Source organism: Talpa europaea, assembly GCF_964194135.1.
Source record: "Talpa europaea genome assembly, chromosome: 7".
Lineage (NCBI taxonomy): Eukaryota > Metazoa > Chordata > Mammalia > Eulipotyphla > Talpidae > Talpa > Talpa europaea.
The window spans coordinates 133445082-133464372 of NC_140074.1; the positions used below are offsets into that span (position 1 = coordinate 133445082).

General features: G+C 57.5%; 1 protein-coding gene across 1 annotated transcript; it reads left to right on the top strand.

Moving 5' to 3' along the window:
• Nucleotides 1–201: 201 nt before the first annotated feature.
• On the top strand, nt 202–11639 carry SAP30BP (SAP30 binding protein; the record flags this gene model as incomplete). The annotated part of the gene is made up of 9 exons (XM_084238079.1): nt 202–357; nt 1531–1573; nt 6354–6442; nt 8337–8428; nt 8991–9051; nt 9428–9479; nt 10296–10354; nt 10783–10867; nt 11164–11639. The coding sequence occupies 9 exons, from the start codon at nt 202–204 to the stop codon at nt 11343–11345; spliced, it is 819 nt and encodes a 272-aa protein (XP_084094205.1). The 3' UTR covers nt 11346–11639.
• Nucleotides 11640–19291: the final 7652 nt, after the last annotated feature.

The following is a 19291-nucleotide window of genomic DNA, read 5'->3' on the forward strand; positions in this document are numbered from 1 at the left end:
CAGCTACAAAGGCATTGTTGAGGGTCCCCTGGAGACTGGCACTCTCTGTAGCGCCGCTGATGGATGACCAGCCTGAACTTGGCGGGCAGGCCCCCCCCAACACCCCTGACCCCTCTGCAGTAGCCCTGCTGCCTGCTCGGCGGGGGGCGGCTGCTGGAGAGTTGCTAGGCAGCCCCTCCTGCGCGTCCTGCCCACCGGGTCATGAATTGCGGCAGTGTTCAGAGCAGCGAGGGGCTTGGCCTGTCCCTGAACCAGGGAGGACTGTTTGGGAATGGGGCTAAGAATGGCTGCTCTGCTGTCAGCGTGGGCCATGTGCCCGCGCCTGCCGTCCTGAGACGTTACCCTGGTGTGGCCGGTGTAACTGGCATCCGCGGCGCTGCCCACGGGCGTCTCCCGTTGCTGCATTGTCACTGTCTCCTCTCCCTCACCAACCACGGCCTCAGGAAGCGACATCCAACAGCTTCCTGGGAGCGCACCGTCTGCCATTAGTATGTGTGGCACTAGAGACCCTGATCTGACTGTGTTTGAGGGGCTGGGTTCCCCGAGAAGTGGGGGAAATGGACATGTTCTTGCCATTGTACGGTTGGGGCAATGGAAGTGGGGCGAGCCTGCCGCCCCCTGTGGCTGGCTTGGAGAGCGGCTTCCTGCTGGTTTGGGTTGGTGAAGCTCCTCCGAGCAGTGGGGCCCAGAGTGCGTGCGGACCCGGCTGATTGGCAAGCTTAGCGCTCGGGAGTCTGCAGGAGGCTGGGGCCAAAGGGCGCGTGGATGTGGTGGCCGTGAGGAAAACTTTTCTTGTGAGAGGAGCCAGAGAGGGGGCAGCCTCTGTGCTGGGGCCGTTTGGTGCCTGGTTCCCTCACTGATTCAAGACCTGCTGCCGGGTTCCCTGAGCTTCCCCGCTTTGTGCTTAAACGAAAAGTAAGAAAGATCTCCTGGGAGCAGCCAGTCTTGGGTCGACTCTGGGGACTCTCACGTTATAAAGTAGCCACCACTGTACTGGGTGGGGTGGGGGGGGTGACTGGCCGGCCCTGGGGGAGGGGCCGTGCAGCTGATGGCGGACCGTCATGCTCCTCTGCGCTGGTCAGTCTTGGTCACTGCTGAGGGCCATGGAGAGATCGACCAGGGTCTGGAGCTTCCCTGCTGCTCTGATGAGGAAGAAAGGGGGTATTAGGAGGTTCAGGGGTCCCAGAAAACCCTCCGGGCATCTGCTCACTGTTAGGTTCCTGGCAGTGCCTCGTCTCCCCTCAGAAATCCTGAGTGGTCTCGGTGAAGAGAGGAACTGTGGGTCAGGGGCCCCGGCTTACCTTCTTGTATTTCTGTTTCTTTTTTTCTTTTTCTTTCTTTTTTTTTGAGGATTTTGCATTTATTTATTTATTTATTTATTTTAAGTATGTATATATTGTTTTATTTTATTTTTTTTATTATTTAAATTTTATTTTTATATTCCCCTTACAATTACAACCCCCTTATTTTGACCCCAAGCCCTCCTTTCCCCGCCCCCCACCCCCCTGTATTTCTGTTTCTGTCTTGCAGGATAACACAGAAGTAGAAAAGCGAGACCCCCAGGAATTAGTTGGTAAGTACCTCAGGGGGGCGCGGGCATGTTTCCGAGACTTGCCCGGAATCAGCTGGCCCCTGCATGAGGCGTCTCTGCTTCAGGCAAGGCCGCTGTTTCTCTGGAAGCCATTTCTTGTGTTCCCTGTCAGGGCTTCGCATTCCCTGAGGAGTCTGGGGAAGCTGCCCTAGGAGTAGTTCTCAGGCGTTGTGTCCATGCTGCCTTCCCCAGGCTTGGTGCGTTGGCAGTGTGTGGAGGGACAGTTGAGGCCTTCCGCTGGCACTCAACTCCCCCTGTGCCTGGGCCCGCACCCTGTCCTTGTGTGCTTTGTCTCTGGAAGGAACCTTGCAGCCCCAGAGTGTGGGACTCTCTGTGCCTCAGGAGGGCAAAGTGGTAGTTTCTGGAAAGTGGCACACCTGTCAGCCCTGTGCTACAGTAGCTCTTGTCTCTTAACACCCCTCGACATGGAAGAGCCCACCCAAAGCCTGGCCAGGCCATTCCCTGCCAAGGAGACTGGAGCCTGACCAACTCCCTTGCTTGTCTCTGCAGTGGGGTGCCTGTGCGGCGCCCTCTCCTTGGGCAGGTGGCCTGCAGAACCCGTGGCAGTGCTGGCAGAGAGGGTCAGGGCATGCTTACTTCAGCCCTGGGGACACAGTGCCCTGAGCTCAGCCTGCCAGTGCCACTTCTTGCAGCCTCTGCCGACTGGCCTTTCTCAGGACAGGATCCTCTCACTGGGATCCTGGGAAAACAGCTACTCTTTTCCCGAACTAGAGGGCCCAGAAAAGGATCATTCTGTTTGTCCTGTGAGATTGGGTGGGTAGGACTGACCTCCCAGAGCAGGCCCCCAGTGGGCTCTGCCTTTCTCCTGCCGTCCCTGATGAATAGAGTGAGTCTTTGCAGTCCTTGTGCAAAAGCCAGGGTTTTGCTAAAACCTTCGGTTTGCTCTTTAGAAGATGGCACGTTAGGACACACCAGTGAGCTTTGTGGGCCAGGGAAGCGGAGCACACACTTGCCACAGCCCCTGGCCTCTCGCAAGTGGTGACCAGGGGCTGCTTGTGGACTGGAGTCTCGGCCCCCATCCCTGCTGTGTCCAGCTGGGAGACAGCGCTCTCGCCCGGACATCTTCCCCAAGCAACTGCACCTTTTCTTTCCTTCCACATTTTGAAAATAGCCCTGCTGAGGTGTAATTTACGTAGACTGGTCCATTTGAAGTGTGTCATGTGGAGAGTCTGACAGACACGTGCGGTCATGCTAACCCCATCACGACATCGATGGCCGAGCATTTCCCACACCGGATACTTCCTGTGTTTTCCCTGCCAAGGGAAAACTGGCACTGCCCCCCCTCAGCCTGGGGCACAGTCGTCTCTTTTCTTCACAATAGTTTTGCCTTTTTTAGCATTCCACATAAATCAGGGTTTCTCCACCTCGGCATTACGGACCTGTGAGGCTGCGGCGTTCTCTGGTGCAGGGCCCGTCGTGGGCGTGGTGGGGTGTTGCTGCAGCATTCCTGGTCTCTACCCAAGGGAGCCGGTAACACGCCCCACCTCAGATGTGATCCCAGGCATTGCTGTGAGTGGGGGGTGAGGTAGGCCAGAATTGCCCGCAGTTGAGAACCACGGGCACAGATGGAGTCAGAAGCTTTGCCTAGGTCGGTCTCTGCACTTGCCATACTCGTTTGGAGGGCCATCCACATTGGAACAGGCAGGCTCTCGGCGTTGCTAAGAGTTGCTTCCTTGCGGGGGGGGGGTACCCCCCACTCTTGCTCTGCACACGCACCCAGGGAGAATGGGGCAGAGCTTTAAGCCACCTGTTTTTTGGCTTTTGGGTTTTTTTTTTAAAAGATTTATTTTATTTATTTATGCATACAAGAACTGGGGTGGAGGTGAGACAGGAGGGGTCTGCTGCGCCATGTGGGTTAGCGCCCTGGCCTGGGATGGAACTTAGGCCGCAGTGGCTGGTGATGGTTTAATAACGCTGAGACTTTAACCCCTGTACTACCAGGGAGGCCTGAAGCCTCCTGGTTTTGACCACTCAAGCCATTGCTCACTGGTTTAGCTTGCAGAGCAGCTTCCCCTTCCCTGGCCGTTGTGGGCAGCCCCTCCGCCTTGCCTGGGCTCCTTTTAGCTCAAGCCTCTGGAGAGGACTCTAGAGTTGCCCCCTAGTGTCAGAAGTGTTTTCAGATGTGTGGGAAATGTCGGGCTGCTTGGAGCAGATGAGACCCACTGTGGCTGCTTAATAGAGCTAAGCGCACATGCCCTGTCGGTGCCTTCCAGGGCCGCCCATGGCTAAGGGGTGGTGAGCCATTGCATTCTCCCTGTCTCTGATGTGCTCAGGACACCCCACGCCTTTTGCTTGCAGCCCACAGCGCCCCTGAGGCTTTCCCTCTCCCACATTGTGAGACTGCTAAGGAGCAGCTGCTCAGACTCCTGCCTGGCAGCTACCAGACCGGCGCTGTTCTCTGACCTGGGCGTGTGCGGGGCTGAGTCACACGGGCCTCCCGGATCCTGAGCACTGCTGCCCTTCCACAGCGCCCCCGGCGCCCGAAGCAGCCACAGACCTGGCGGCCTCCAGGGGCCCACGGTCATGTTTCTTGACGTGTTTGCTGAGAAGGTGGCAGGAGGCTCTGTGTGTGTGTGGGTCCTTACTCGCCTGGATGGTTACCCTCTCCCAGCGTCGTGCTGGGGCTTCCTCTCCGCTGGGAGAGAGAATCACCAAAAGTTGCCCCTCAGATCTATGGAACAAGTTTCATCTTGCTTCCTGAGCGTGTCCCCTTTACGGTAGCCCCTGCATCCTTAGGGGGGTATGTTTCTAGACACCCCCCCACCACCACCGGTGGAGGCCTAGAAGCACAGATTGTCCTTCTCTCCGGATACACCGCAGATTGTCCTGGCATGCAGGCCTGTGGCAAGGTTTACTGCATGAATGAAGCCCGGTGAGAGACTGGCAGCGTTAGCCAGTAGTGAAATAAGAGTTAAACCTTCGCAGTAATGTGCTGTCATCAGCCCTGTGGTGCGGCCTCCCTCCCAAAGTATGTTATCATCCCTGATATTTTTCTACCATGATCGACCTCGGGTAGTTAAAGGGAGATTATTTGCCAGTAACTCCCTAGGAATTTTCTTGTTCCTGGCCTGGGAGTTTGGGGGGGCTGCCCCCCCCCATACTGTATACCATTGTAGCCAGAGTGTGGTTGGGTTGCTATGGCAACATTGTCACACCCTGTTTTTCCAAAAGGCTTTCCTGGCAAATGCCAAAGGGCGTTCTTTGTCTCTGCCACATGCATGCACACAATCTCCACCCCACGGAAGAGGCTGCCCCCCTTGCCTGTGTGCCTGAGCCTGCCCAGGCCCTCCCAGCTTGCTGGGGAGGACCAGCTCACCCCAACTAATTCCACCCTCTGCTGGCCTCTGCAGCCTGCTTGAGCCTGAGGCTCAGAACTGCTTCCTCTCCCAGGACTAGGAAGGAGGAGGTCAGGACTTGAACTCCAGCCAGATCTGGGTGTCACCCTGACTTCAGGGGACAAAAAGAGGGTGCTGGGCAAAGGGAAGCACATAGTCCCCTGGTGGAAACTGCTCCTGGGCTGCGTGGGTGCCTGGCATCCACTACAGGACGTGCCACCCAGTCTCCATTCTCCAGAAGCATCCGGAGTGAGTCTGCGGCACGAGTGGCTATGTTTTGAGGCCCTGCCCTGGGCCCGGGGCCCCAGCCTCCATGATTGCAGCCCCGCGGAGCCGTGGCCTCAGCCCTCTCAGCTCCGAGTTCTCTCCAGTAACAGCACAGCTAGGCAGGGTTCAAAGTACCTTCCGCTAAGAAAATGCTAACCAGCCTGGGGAGGCAGGGGAGGCTGTGCGGCCAGCCCTACACGGCCACTAGGGTGAGCGCTGCCCCCGCCCAGACCTGGCACACAGTAGGTGCCCAGTCAGTACTTGCTGGGCTGTCTGTGCTGGTTTGTTCATTCTTTCCCTTCACCCCACCCCACCCTGTTCCTTTGCTCTTTGCTCACTGTATGCGCCTTTTCATGAGTGAATGTTTTCAAGAGCACAGACAGACTCTTACAACAAACAGTGCATTGTCTGAGGATCCAGTGCACGCTCTGCAGTCGCCAGGGTGGCCAGCGGCTACGGGCAGGGATTGGGGAGGGAGAGAAGAACCTGGGTGGGCAGTGGCAGAGCAGTGGGCATTGTCCCTGAGGTGGTGTTTCTTCCCATCAGAATCAGACCTTTTGTTCCCAAGAATGAGTCCAAGAGAGGCACCATTGGTTTATGTTTCAAAGGCCCTAAGCTAGTAACCAGTGGGACTGTTTCTTACGTGACTGATGCCCAAGACAGTTTTGAATGCTTTGAATCCAAAGCCTCAGAACCTTTATCTATAGTCTGCTATGAGAAGGATGGTGGCCCGCAGCTCTGGGTGCCCAGAGCCCGGACGGGTTTCAGGGGCATCTCACTGGGGTGCTAAGCTGGCCACACTGCCAGCCAGCCAGCGGGGCATGTCTCATCAGCCCCAGGTTCCAAGACTTCCAGCCTGAAACTGGCAGTGGCCGCAGCTCCTGGCTTGCCCTGCACCCTGCTCCTGTCCCTCCCAGTGCGCATGACAGCACCGTCGCGTGCACTTGAACCTCTGTCTGTTGGCACACAGGCTCCTTCCGGTCACTTGGTCTCAGTTCATACGACACCCTGATGTACTGTCTCAGTGCGGTCACCCCTCCCCAGAAACGCCCTGTGTGACTTTTTAATTTTGTCCACATCCCCCGTTTTAAACCCCACATCTCCCACATACCTGCAGAACTTGTCTGTTCTTCCAACAGCTTCCTTTTCTGAAAGAGTCCGGAATATGTCACCTGATGAGATTAAGATCCCCCCAGAACCCCCTGGCAGATGCTCAAATCACTTACAGGTAAGCGCAGAGCTGGCCTGCCGAGGCCTGTAGATATGAGGCTGCGTCGGGGGCCTGGTTTGATCTGCCTCTCAGAAGCTTCTGTGAAAGAACAGACCGGGGGGAGGGAGTCGGCAGCCCTGGCGAGGTCACTCGGCGCAGAGCAGTGACATCCCTTTCGTGCACCCAGCTGAGCCTGTGAGAATGTCTCAGAAGGAATTTCGCAAGGAACTGAGTGACCATCAGGATGTTAAATTAGCAAATTCCAGAAATGCGAGACCAACTGCACTTCGGAACACGAAATCCCCATCTTCTTCCTAAGGTGCCGCTTCCCTGACTTCTTGCCTCGCAAATCTCATACAGACCCACCTGAGGTGTTTGAAACCCCAAGAGATGGCGCGTTTAGCACAGTTGCTCCCTGGGGAACAGCACCTCGGAGTAGAGGCATGTGCCCCTCCTTTTCAGCCGCTCTGCCTGTTTCTCTGCGTTCCTCTGCGGGTTCCCCTGTGCGTGGGACTCATGCCAGACTGTCGGGCAGACACGCAAGGCTACCCCTCAGTGCTTCCCGGCCCACCTGCTCTACCCTGCGCCCCACAGCTTCTGCTGGCACCGCAGGCTCCACCCCCAGCACTCTGCCTCCCCAGCAGGCTGATGACTAATGGGGCCTGGGGCTGCGAATGTGGTGGGCTGGGCAGGAGCTGCACCAGGGTGCAGCACAGATTCTCCTCCCTTCCCAGAAGTCCTCTCCCTTTGCTGAGTGGTCTGCCCCTCTGCCCATCACCTCCATGCCCGGCATACAACTGACTAGCTCGGCCCTCAAGTGCAGAATATGGTCCCTTTTAGCTCCTCCCGTGGTGAAGCTGTGGCGCTCAGCAAGCATGTAGTTCACCTGAGATGGGGAAACTGCTCTGACGGCACTGGAGCCAGGACCTGACAGATACAGGGCCACCTCGGCCCTCCGCGCCTTCTCTGGAAGGCCTCCCTGTGCCCTGGAAGAGGTGCCGTTGAGGAAAGAGGGTTGTCGCTCTTGGCTTCTCTCCTCCCTGCTGCTGCATGACCAATCTCAGTGGGGGACCCCTCTCCCCGTGTTCCTGAAGGGCGCCACTCGGACCTGCAGCCCTCCCCACTTCCTCTCGCAGGAGAAGAGTGACCCTGAATGTTTTCTTCTGGAGTCTGCGTATTTAGCTGCCATTAGTGGGGGAGGCTGCAGAGAGACCCAGGCTGGTGCCAGCCTTCCTGGGTAAGACTGTTGCTCTCAGAGGTGGCTCTAGCCCAAAACTGCTTCTGTGGCTTCATCACATACTGGGCATTGCCAATGCCATGTGCTGTGGGCATGGTCTTTGGGGGGCACCTATGGCACTGACCTGGATCCCTGCCGGATAGTCCTGTCTCCCAGTGAAAACCCAAGAGAAGGCCATGGGTGGGGAGGGGTTGAAGAGACATGAACTCTGACCCCTGACAACTATAAGTGACTCTTGAGTCTCCCCACGAGGGACACTAGGAAGTGTGTTAGACCAAATCTGAAAACTGCCTTCCAGTCTGCCCAGGTCTGCCACCAAGGACTTAATCCCAGTTCAAATTGAAAATCCCTCCAGTGCCTGAGACTCCCAGTGACTCAGGGGCTGGGAACCCCTGGAGGCTCACGCGGCATCTTCTCCGAGTCTTCTCTGCCTGGGTCTGTTACTGCTCACGCTAGTAGCCACGCAGGAAAAGCAAAACAGAAACAGACTGGTCGCCATCACCTTGTCTGTGCTCAGCGCTGGAGGGCTGGGTGCAGGAAGAGAAGAGACCGAGCAGGCATCACAGCGCCCCTGGGTCTCCAGTGTCCAAGCCTCCGCACAGCCCCTGTGCCCGCAGTCTAGAGTTGGTGGGGGGCAGGGCTCTGCCATGGTGCCCTTCTGCTCCTCTTCCGCAGGATAAGATCCAGAAGCTTTACGAGCGGAAGATAAAGGAGGGAATGGATATGAACTACATCATCCAGAGGAAGAAAGAGTTTCGGAACCCCAGGTGAGTGTCCCGTGACCAGCGGGGGCACTTGAGTCGTTGATCTTGGACTGGGGACCAGACGCCCCATGGAGGCCCAGGTCCCGCCTGAGCTAAGGGGCCGGCCCCAGCGCACGACTCCTCCATAGGCTTGCCTTCCAGGTTTAGACTAAGCAGGGAGACCAGGATGCAGAGAGGGAGCCGAGGGGCCTGCGTTAAGGAGCACTCGCCTCTTGGGGCCTCATCGGGGATGAGGGGTTGGGCTAGATGGTCCTGCCGGCTCTCGGTCTTCCCCTTGTGTGGGGCCCAGGGTCATGGCCCCGACCAGCTGCACAGACTGAAGAATGCTGTCCAGATAAGACAGAAACGTGCAGCCAGACCCCTCAGCACCATCCACGTCCACCTGTCTGGGAGGTGGAGGACAGAGTGACTTTTATGTCAGGCCCTAGGAAGCCTGCTGAAAAGTTTGACAGGGTTGAAATTTCGTCTCAGCCTAGGAACTGGCTGGTTCCCAGCCTGGAATCTGGGGTCGTGTAGGGCCGTGGCACTAGGGCCTGCTCAGTGCCTCGCGGTTTTCTTCTTCCAGCATCTATGAGAAGCTGATCCAGTTCTGTGCCATCGATGAGCTGGGCACCAACTACCCAAAGGTGTGTCCCGCACAGAGGCCGTGGCGGGGAGGCGAGCCCCGAGGGGGACGGCGAGCTCACTTCTGGCAGAAGAGCAGTTCCCTACTCTTATTTGACCACTTTCGCTCAAAAATGGTCCAGTAAAGTGATTGGGCCCCTGGGTGGCCTGAGTGTGGGGTCCCTTTGTGCCTGTAAAGCTGCCGGGGCGCTGCTGAACGAATGCCTTGCTGCCACCAGATTCCCGAGAAGACACGGGCCCCCCTTGCCTGGAGCCCAGGGGTGAAGGCTGAGCCCTCGGGCCAGGAAGGTCATGGAAACACGGGAGCGGAGACTGGGGTCTCAGCTCTCTGTCGTCCACTGGCCCCTGCTGATGGCGCCTTGAACTTTGTCTTTTCAGGATATGTTTGACCCCCATGGCTGGTCTGAGGATTCCTACTATGAAGCATTAGGTGGGTAGCTACTGCCCGCCCATCCGTCTGTCCATCCACTTGTCCATCTGTCAGTCACAAGTCCAGGCGGCATGTATTTCAGGGCCCCCTGAAGGTCCGTAGTCTGGAACGTGACAGACCCCATCCTTGACTTACGAGGCTGAGAGAACCGCCGAGTGGACACACTGAAGAAGTGACCCCACCGTGATGAGTGTTAGCACAGTGGGGGCCGGAGCGAGTCAAGCAGGACCCCCTAGCTAGGCCGCCGGGCAGGGCAGTCATGCTAGAGCTGAGGTGTGAGGGCGCCGGGGGCTGGCCAGGCAGGTGTGACGTGGCCAGACCAAGGCACTACTTGCTCTGAGACCGGTGACAGCATGGAACTTGAGATGCCCACAGTACTCTGAGGGTACGTGTGCCCACGTCTCCAGCCAGCAGCAGCCAGAGGGGCAGACCTGGCCTGTGGGGTATTTGGCCCCCACATGTGTGTCTTGCTGGAATTTGAATTAGTTGCCAACATTTTCATTCCAGCTTCTTGTCAGTGGGGAGGTAGATCTCTCTGCCAGCTGCATTGTCTTAGGGCAAAGGTCAGCTGACTCCTAAAATGGGGTGCACGACCCCCAGCCTCAGGCTTTTGAGCTGGAGACCCCTGCTTGCCACCAGCCATTCTGGCCTTAGTTTCACACATCGTGAGAGGAGACGCTGGGCCACTCAGACTTGAATTTAGTGGGTCAGACAGCGGTGGGGAGGGCGCGTGCTGGACTGCGGTCCCTTGGCCTGAGTGTCTCCTGCTGTGGGCGTTCCCCGGGGCTGCTCTTGTGATGCTTCTCCTCCTTCTAGCCAAAGCCCAGAAGATCGAGATGGACAAATTGGAAAAAGCCAAAAAGGAACGAACCAAAGTAAGTGAGGGACAGAGTCCCAGAGTGTTGTTAATCCTGGATGAAATTCCCCTCGCTTGCCCTCACCCTTCCAAATCCCAGGCCTGTTGGGGCGACCTGTCTAACATCTGGAGGCAGAGCTGTCCTTGCCCTGTGTGGCAGGCACTGCCTCCTGCAGGGTAACAGGAAGTCCTGGGCACATGAGACGTGGCGGGCGGTGCCCAGGGGTGGACAGCAGGTGGAGGTGCTGGCAGGGACCCGGTGCCTGCTTGGAGAGCGCCTCACAATAGTAAAAGCCCCCTCCGTGCCGCCCAGCGGTCGTGGCAGAGCTGCTTCTCGAAGCTTCCTTGCGCGTCAGACTCCTGTCCCCCAGGAGCAGAGCAGCGGCCAGCCGGGGGACAGGGGTCACTGCTCCGCCAGGTCTCATTCTCCTCATGCTCCCCTTTCAGATTGAGTTTGTGACGGGCACCAAGAAAGGCACCACAACCAACGCCACAGCCACCACCACCACGACGGCTAGCACAGCCGTGGCAGGTAGAGACAGCTTTCTGCCCCTGGCCACGGCGCAGAGGGAGTGAGGGCCCGCCTTGTTCTGGGGAGCAGGCACCACGGGCCTCCGGGCCCACGCCCAGCCTTCCATGCTTTTTCCTGAGCCTGGAGTTTGTAAGCCAGCTCTGGGGCAGGGTGGGGGCCCCAGGGCCCTGGCAGCCCGCTCTGAGCTAGAGCTCCTTGGGTGTCTGTGCCCTGAGCCCCGGCCGCCGGCCTGCTGGGAGAGGGCGGGTCTTTCGTGCCCCGTCTTGGTTCTGACTCCTCTCCTGCCGTCTTCCCAGATGCCCAGAAGAGAAAGAGCAAGTGGGACTCGGCCATCCCGGTGACGACGATAGCGCAGCCCACCATCCTCACCACCACGGCCACTCTGCCGGCCGTCGTCACGGTGACCACCAGTGCCAGTGGCTCCAAGACCACGGTGATCTCTGCCGTGGGCACCATCGTGAAGAAGGCCAAGCAGTGACGAGAGTGTGGCTCGGGTGCTCGGACAATCTTTCCCTGAGGGAGGGCACGCTCCAGGCTTGAGCAGACTGTGGCGCAGAGCCGATGCCCGCCGGAGCGGCCACTTTGTATATTTCAGGACTGGGGCAGGCCCTGCCCCCCAGATGCCACCCCGACAGGAGTCTCTGTGTGGCGGTCCAGCCGGGAGGCCGCAGTGGAGCGGGTTCCGGGGCCGGGGTCGCTCTATTAAAGATGCCGTGCTCTGGCGTCAAGGCTGCCCTGACCTCTTCCCCGGCCCGGGTGCAGGCGCACGCGAGAGCGCAGGTGTCCTCTCCTCTCCTCGGTTGGAATTACTGCTCAGGGTTGACAGCAGGGTGACAAGCCTGTGGCGCTGCTCAGAGGCGCCAACCCACAAAGTCGCCAGCTATTCCCAACGGATGCCTCTGGCACGCGGGAGTCAGGAGAGTGGGTGAGACCTGCGTTCCCGCCATCTGCACCCCTGGGGGCCTTGCTCCCCTGGGGGCCACGGAGCCCTCCCTGGGCCCCAGAGACACATCCAGGCTTTTCAAGTCAAGTCAGTTGCCACACGGACTGGGGTTGATCCCCGACCTGCATGGGGGGTGGTGCTGGTGGGCGCCTGGCCAAGACCGCCCGTGCCTCCAGTGCCCAGTGAGTGTTTCGCGCTGCAGGGAGATGAGTCACCTCCTGCCCTGGCCAGGGGGGCGCTCATTGTTTCCACGAACTCTGGGCTCCCGGGAGGGTCCTGCCACCCCGCCCTTCCTATGCCTGTTATCTCTGCCCCACAGCAGCCCCCAGCTGGGCAGCGCCTGGGCCCCTCTCGGGTCAAAACAGATTTCCCGGCCACCAGAGGTCCAGGGGGACCTCTGCCCGCCTTGCCCTGCGGCGGAAGGGCCGGGTGTTGGGGAAGGAAGCTGGGCTGTGAAGAGCTGTGTTGCCTCAAGGGGCGGGTGGGAGTTTAGAGGAGGGTCTGAAACTGCACCTGATGGGCAGCCCGAGGCCCGTGCCCAGCCTGCCCCTGCGGTCCTGAGACAAACGGGTCACCCCTGCCCCTCCCCACACGCTCCCTCCTCTGTCAGGCTGTGCAGCCCCGGAGAGGGGAGCTGCTGCCGCCCCTCAGTCCTGAGGGGGCTTGACCCCTAGACTCGGACAAGGGCGCCTGTCCAGACGCCAGGGCATCACGGGGGCCTTGGGGAGCGGTGGGAGCGGTAGTGTATGCGTGGCCGGCACCTATGCTCCATCACAGTGCAAAGCAAGTTGTTCTGGGGTGTGTCTCGGGCCCTGCCCCGCTAGCCTTCTCGCGCGCATCAGCGCAGTAAAGCTTCTCAAAGTGGTTGCAGGAATCCGTGAGGCACGTGTGCCCTTTGCGGTGCCGGGCACCCTGCGGGTGTTTGCCGTGATCCAGCTCCTTCTTGGTCGAGAGTAGGAGACAAGCACTCAGCTGATGAAAGCGGCCGGGGTCACTTCCTCCTGCTCGGAGATGGGACTTTCCCCACAGCCTTTGCTGTCCGCCGGGTACGTCCAGCCCTGCCACGAGCCTGCCCCGAGCTCTGACGCCCATCCCCTCAGGCCCAAGCAGCAGCACGTGGCCGGTGTCTCCCGTGGAGCTTGGCCACCGGGGCACTGGGGCCTGCAGTGGCTTCTGATGGGCCCATCCCTGCGGACAACTCTCAAGCTGAAATCCACTGCCACCCCCTCTTCCTGCAGTTCCAAGTCTGGGGGAGCCATCCGGGCCCGCAGCACGTTCCTGGAGTCATGTGCTCCCCCATCTGACGGGTCACTTCAGGAACCCCTTCTTGCCATTATTACTGCTCATTTGAGGCGCTCACCCCACTTGTGGCAAATTGCTGGGTTTCTCTGCGCCTCCCATGCCCATCAAGCACCTTCCAGCCGGCCTTTCTACCTCTTTCTACCCTGCTCTTGCCAGGGTGCGATACCCACTCCCCTGGGGAGAGAAGCCAGCGGCCCACTTACCACTTCCAGCCTCTCTCTGCCACGCCACTGCCCTCCCCCACCCACACCTTTCCCCAGGGGAGGATGCCTCCAAGGCGCTCCGCTGGCTGGAGCCCTTCCTCACGCCCCTGGTGTCCCGCTGCTTCCTCCACGGTGCACTGCTGCCTCGAGCTCCGCCCACGTGCTGGTGGGCCCAGCCACGCCTGCCTCCAGGGCCCCTCGAGGGGGTTCCCGAGGGGGTTCCCGAGCACCTGGCAAGTGACCAGGCAGGGGAGCAAGGTGGGTGGAAGGAGAGGGCTCCCTGCTCCAGGGTCACTGGGCCCAAAGCTCCCGGCCCTCCCGCCCCACCCTCACGAATGCCTACGAGTTGGTCACTGCCAGGCTCAGTGGTGGGCACCGGAGGACTCACTGCCCTTTCTATGTTTCTATGTTTTCAAATCTCTTCATACTAACAATTTTTTTAGTGCCGTTGAGCCATAAAAAAAGAATGAGGAAGATGTCCCCCATGGGCAGATTTTCATGATCCCCGAGAGAGATAAAGTGGAAAGGCCAAGCCACAGACAGCCGTTGTCGTGAGGAATTGCAGAACAAAACAGGAAGGAGCATGAATACAATCAAAGAAATTTAGAAAAATCAGTTAAATTTGAATTAGAAATGTCAGAACCTGAGTTCATGATTCAAAAAAAAATAAAAATAAAAACCCTACCTCCTGCCACTGACAGGGACAGAGGCCTCGGCCCCTTGGCCCAGCGCATACCTGAAGGGCCCAGTCTCTCCCCCCCCCCCCCCCCCGCCCCCAGAAGGAACCAGGCCTCCTTGGAGGAATGGCTGACCCTGAAATCTAAGTAGGGCTTGGGGGTGTTTTTTCCAGAAAGAAGACAAGGGTGTTTCAAGAGGTCAGAGGACGCGCTTTGAAACAATCTCCTGCTGGCCAGACTTGGTCCGCAGCTCAGTCTGCCGAAAGAACAACTGCAATGATTGTCCAAAAAGGAAAAACTCCTTTGTTTCCTGTGCATTATTACACCACCCACAAAACACTGACACGCGATGTGTGGGATTTTCCACACCGAGTAATCTGGCACCAGTGGTTACAGTTCATGTGGACCACCCAGGCTCGAGATGGCCCCGGCAGACACCAGCTGCAAGCCCAGGCTCCCCCAGACTTCTGACCAACTGCCTATCCATTGGGCACCCCATATCCCCCTCCCCAGGCTCAGTCATTTGCTGGCATGGCCCGCAGGACTCAGGAAAACTGCAGGATTCCTGGCCAATTATATAACAACACACGCAAGGAGAGTCAGATGGGAGATGCTGAGGGCACAGTGCGGGGTGGGGTGTGTGCCTGCTCTGGGTGCCCCACCCTCCCAGCACCTGCAAGTGTGAAGCAACCTGGAAGCTCCTTGAACCCCCTTCGGGTTGGGATTTTATGGCGGCTTCATTATTAGGCGCGGTTGAATTAGTCGCAGACCATTGGTGTGGGCTCAGCCCCCACCCTCTCCCTTCCGCCAGAGGTGAGGTGGGAGGGAGGCGTTGACATGAGAGTTCCCTAATCACATGGTTGGTTACCCTTGCAGTCAGCGCCCCATCCTCAGGGACTTTTGGAAAGTCACCTCATTATCATAAGCTGGAGTGGTTGAAAAGGGGCTTGTTATGAAGAACAAAAACCTTTCAGGGCCTCCCTGGTGGTGGCGCAGCGGGTTGAGCAAGCGCTGTGAAGCTGTCCGCAGCCTCTACAGTGCAGGTTCGATTCCCAGCTGGCCGGGGAGATTCCCACATGGCCCAGCAGACCTCTCCTGCCTCGTCGCTCCTGTCAGCAGTGTACTTTGGTCCTGCCTGTTCTGCTCCCTGCTCTGTCTCTGGTGAATTCTCTCACCCTCTGGAGCCCCTGGTCGGTACCCCAGTGCTTGTATAAATAAATAAAATCTTAAAAAAAAAAAAAAAAAAGAACAACAGTCCTTTTACCTTAATCACTGTGGGCCCTTCCAGGACCAGGGACCTAAATCCAATGATCTGTTTTCTACCCATATCACAACCTCAGAATTGTAAACGATTGAATAAATGAAAGTCCATACATTGTGTATTTGAAAAAAAAGGAAAAACGTATCCCCTGCCATCAGAATTGAGCCTTTCCTTTCTTTAGTCTGAAATGGATCATTGAAAGTATCTCCTGTGCATGATGGATGAAATGGGAATTCCACCTGCTCCCTCAACCCCACTTTGGGGATATAGCAAGAAGAATTGAAGGGTCTTAAAGAGGTATTTGCACACCCATGTGCATAACAGCATTCCTCCCAGTAACCAAGAGGTAGAAGCGACTCCCTTGTCTATCAGCTGTTGAGTGACTCTACAAAACACAGTTCATCCCTACTGTGGAATATTATACAGCCCCCAAAAGGAAGGAAATCCTACCACGTGTTACAGCATGAATGAACCTGGAGGGCATCATGCTAAGTGAAGTCAGCCACAAAAAGACAAGTACCCTAGGGCCTCCCCAGCGGCGCAGCGGTTGAGCGCTGGGCTGTGAAGCTGCCCACAGCCTCAGCAGCGCTGGTTCGATCCCCGGCCTCCAGCGAGGGTCCCACATGGCGCACAGACCTCTCCTGTCTCCCCGCTGCTCCCCTCAGCAGTGTACTTCATCAGTCTGCCTGTTCTGCTCCCCGCTCTGGCTCTGGTGGATTCTCTCGCCCTCCCGCGCTTCTGACTGTACCCAGTCTTGTAAAAATAAATAAATCTTTTTTAAAATGTTAAAGAGACAAGTACTCTATGATTCTACTTATGTGAGGTGTGGAAACAGGTTCATAGAGACAGAAAACAAAACGACAATTAATGAGGGGGAGAAGGAAAATGGGAAGCTGTTTAATGGGCACAAAGTTTCAGTTTGCAAAATGAAAAGGGTTGAGAGCTCAATTGCACAACAATGTGAATATCTTAATACTACTGGACTATCCATTTAATTTTCATGTTGCATGTTTTTGCCACTATTTAAAAACAATCTTTTGAGTTGATTTATAATAATAGTAAGGTTTAAAGTGTCTCTAGCTCAAAATGAAAAGCATTTACCCTAATTTTTTGGAAGCACATTGTTCACCCCACCCCACACTGTGTCCTCAGCATCTCCCATCCGACTCTCCTTGCTTGTGTTGCTTTATAATTGGCCAGGAATCCAGCAGTTTTCCTGAGTTCTGTGGGCCATGCTAGCAAATGACTGAGCCTGGGGAGGGGGTCATGGGGTGCCTGATGTATTCAGGCTAGGATGCTAGGACGCCCAGGGGCAGCTAAAACCATTTGGTGAAAATTTGCTGGGTCCAGGCCATTACCCCCATAGATTATTCTGAGTCATAGAGTGAAAAAGGTGTTTGACAGTGGAGAGAGATGGCTTCCTGTCCTAAATCATCAACAGCCGGTACCTGACATCACACGCCACCCAACAAAACAGCCCCATCTCTGACCAACCTCGCCAAAAAGAGTTAACCCGAATGTAATCAAACATTTAGGCCAGTTTATAGGAGGCTAAGAAAACAAATCCAGGGACATCATGAGGAAGCAATCAGATATCCAGCCAGCCCTGGACACCCAGCAGGTCAACTGGCCGGTCTCTTTAGAAGGTTAATGGGGAAGGGGAGGGAGCAGCATCAAAACAGGGGAGGGGAGAGCAGGAGAAACTGGGGCCAGTTCACAGGGGACTTGATGATGGGAATTTTATGGGGATTACACCTGAGAGGTAAATCAAACATCCATCACACAAAAATGAGCAACAATGTAATATATATACACACACACACACACACACACGCATATACATATACATATACATACAGCTCCTTTTCCAAGGTGCGATGGCTGGCGTGTTGTGGTTGTAGGGGTGTGGGGGCTGCTTTTGAGAGAGGCAGGTGGAATGTTGACGTGCCTTGATGTCTTCAGCTTAAATTCGAATAAAAAGATGCATAAATACATAACCAACATGCATAAAGCAAAAGTGGTGAAATGTTAACTCGGGTCTGACGAGTAGAAATACAGTCATCTACGGTGACTGGAGTTTTAAGAGGTGACCTTCCACTTCATGTATGTTTAACAATATTCCACAGAAGACTGAGATCCTGGTGGCTTGTCTGAGGGCCTCTCTGGGCAACTCCCTCCTCTCAGCTGCTGCAGGGCAGCAGCATTGTCCCCTTGACGATGAGGAGAGGAAGGGGCTGCTGAGCTCGGTGGAGTCTGTGGCATCACCACCTCTGGACCTGGGTCTCCTTCTCCAGGAGACCACAGTGGGTGTGTGCCACCCACCCAGCCTTCGCTGATGGGCTGCAGGCTGCTCTCGGTGCTCCTCGTTCCCGGGGTGGTGGGCAGGGCACATACACTCACCTGGCACCCCCAGACCTGGGTGCTTCAATCAAATGGGAGCTCACGTCCAAGTACAGGAACCAGCCTCTCTGCGCCCCAGGCCTGGGCAGAGCAACTGTCAGATGACTGGGCGCGGTGGCCAAGGGGTAAGGGTTGCGCACTGTGGTGCACACATGCATGTCCATGGCACAGGCCCCTCCAGTCCCAGGGCTCCTGCCAGCACTCTGCGAGCTGGCTGTGTCTGTTTAGGGATGAGAACGCCGAAGCTCCAGGAAGCTGGGGGGCAATCAGCTTTGATTCAGCCACACTTTTATTGAGCACCTGCTATGTGCCAGGCACTGTCCTGTGCTCAGGGCTCACAGTCCAGTGGGGAAGAGACCCCTCGTCCCGTCATTTCAAAGCAACAGTCAAATGTGATGAAGAGCTGTGGGGGGGGCGGGGGAGTTATGGGGACACAGAAGCCACCCGGGTGCAGGGAGGCCTTCTGGAGCTGTGCATCAGCAGGGTGCTTTCAAGGGTGAAAAAGATAAAGCAGGAGCCTCCCTGGTGGCGCAAGGGGTTAAGCACAGCACTATGAAGCAATCTGCAGCCTCTGCAGCAGGAGAGCGATCCCCGGCCAGGGAGATACCCACATGGCGCAGCAGACCTCGCCTGCTGCTCTCTTCCGCAGTGTATTTCAGTCAATTCACCTGTTCTGCTGCCCACTCTGTCTCTGGTGAATCCTCTCACCCCTGCACCTCTGGCCTGTATCCCAGATCTTGTATGCATGAATAAGTAAATCTTTAAAAAAAAAAAAAAAAAAAACAAGAAAAGAAAAGGACAAAGCAGGCTGGTAAGAGGGGCTCCCTGGCAGAGTGACGGGGGTCTGCAGGCATTGGGTTGGCAGGTGTTGGCAGGTGGGGCTCGGGAAACAGACCACGCGGGCGTCTAGGAGTGACTTGAGAGGCTTGAACTTGAACACACATTAACCAGCCGCACTGGAGAGACGGCAGGCACAGGCCCGCAGGGGTCGGATTTGTGAACCAGCCTGTCAGGAACAACCCTAACAGTCTGAGGGCCACTCCACTCCAGGTTGGCCGGCCTCCTGATGGGTGCTGTGACACTTCAAGGAGGCCTGAGTGGCTTGCCTGCGGACACCCAGGGACCCGGTCTTTGCTCAGATCTCCCTATGGGTAAACTTGGGGAGCCAGTTCTCCGACCTGGGCCCATCCCTGGCGCTGGCACAGGGAGAAGGGAGGTGGCCGTGGCGTGCGCAGCGGGCTGGATCGCCGTGGGGACAGCGGCCGTGGCTGCCGGCCCAGGGTCTGGAGGAGGGAGGGCGGCGGATCAGGGCAGGGGGCTCAGAGGCCACCCCCAGCCTGGGGAGGCGGGACGCCCGCAGGTTGGGAGGGCTGGGGAGGCGCTGCCCGAAGCTGGGCTGGAAAGGGGTGTGGCTCCTCCCCTCCCGGCCGCCGACGGTCGGGGCGCGGGGCTGGGCGCCGCGGGAGCCGCAGCCTTTTCCGGGGGGCGGGCCCGGCGGCCGCAGCGCCCCGGCTCCTGCCCCGACAGGTGCGCGCCGCGCGCAGGAATGCGGCGGGCCTGACTCACCAGCGCCTCCTTCTACCTGCCGCCCGCCCCATAAAGCGGTCCCCGCCCGCGCTCGCCGCCCGCCCTGCAGCC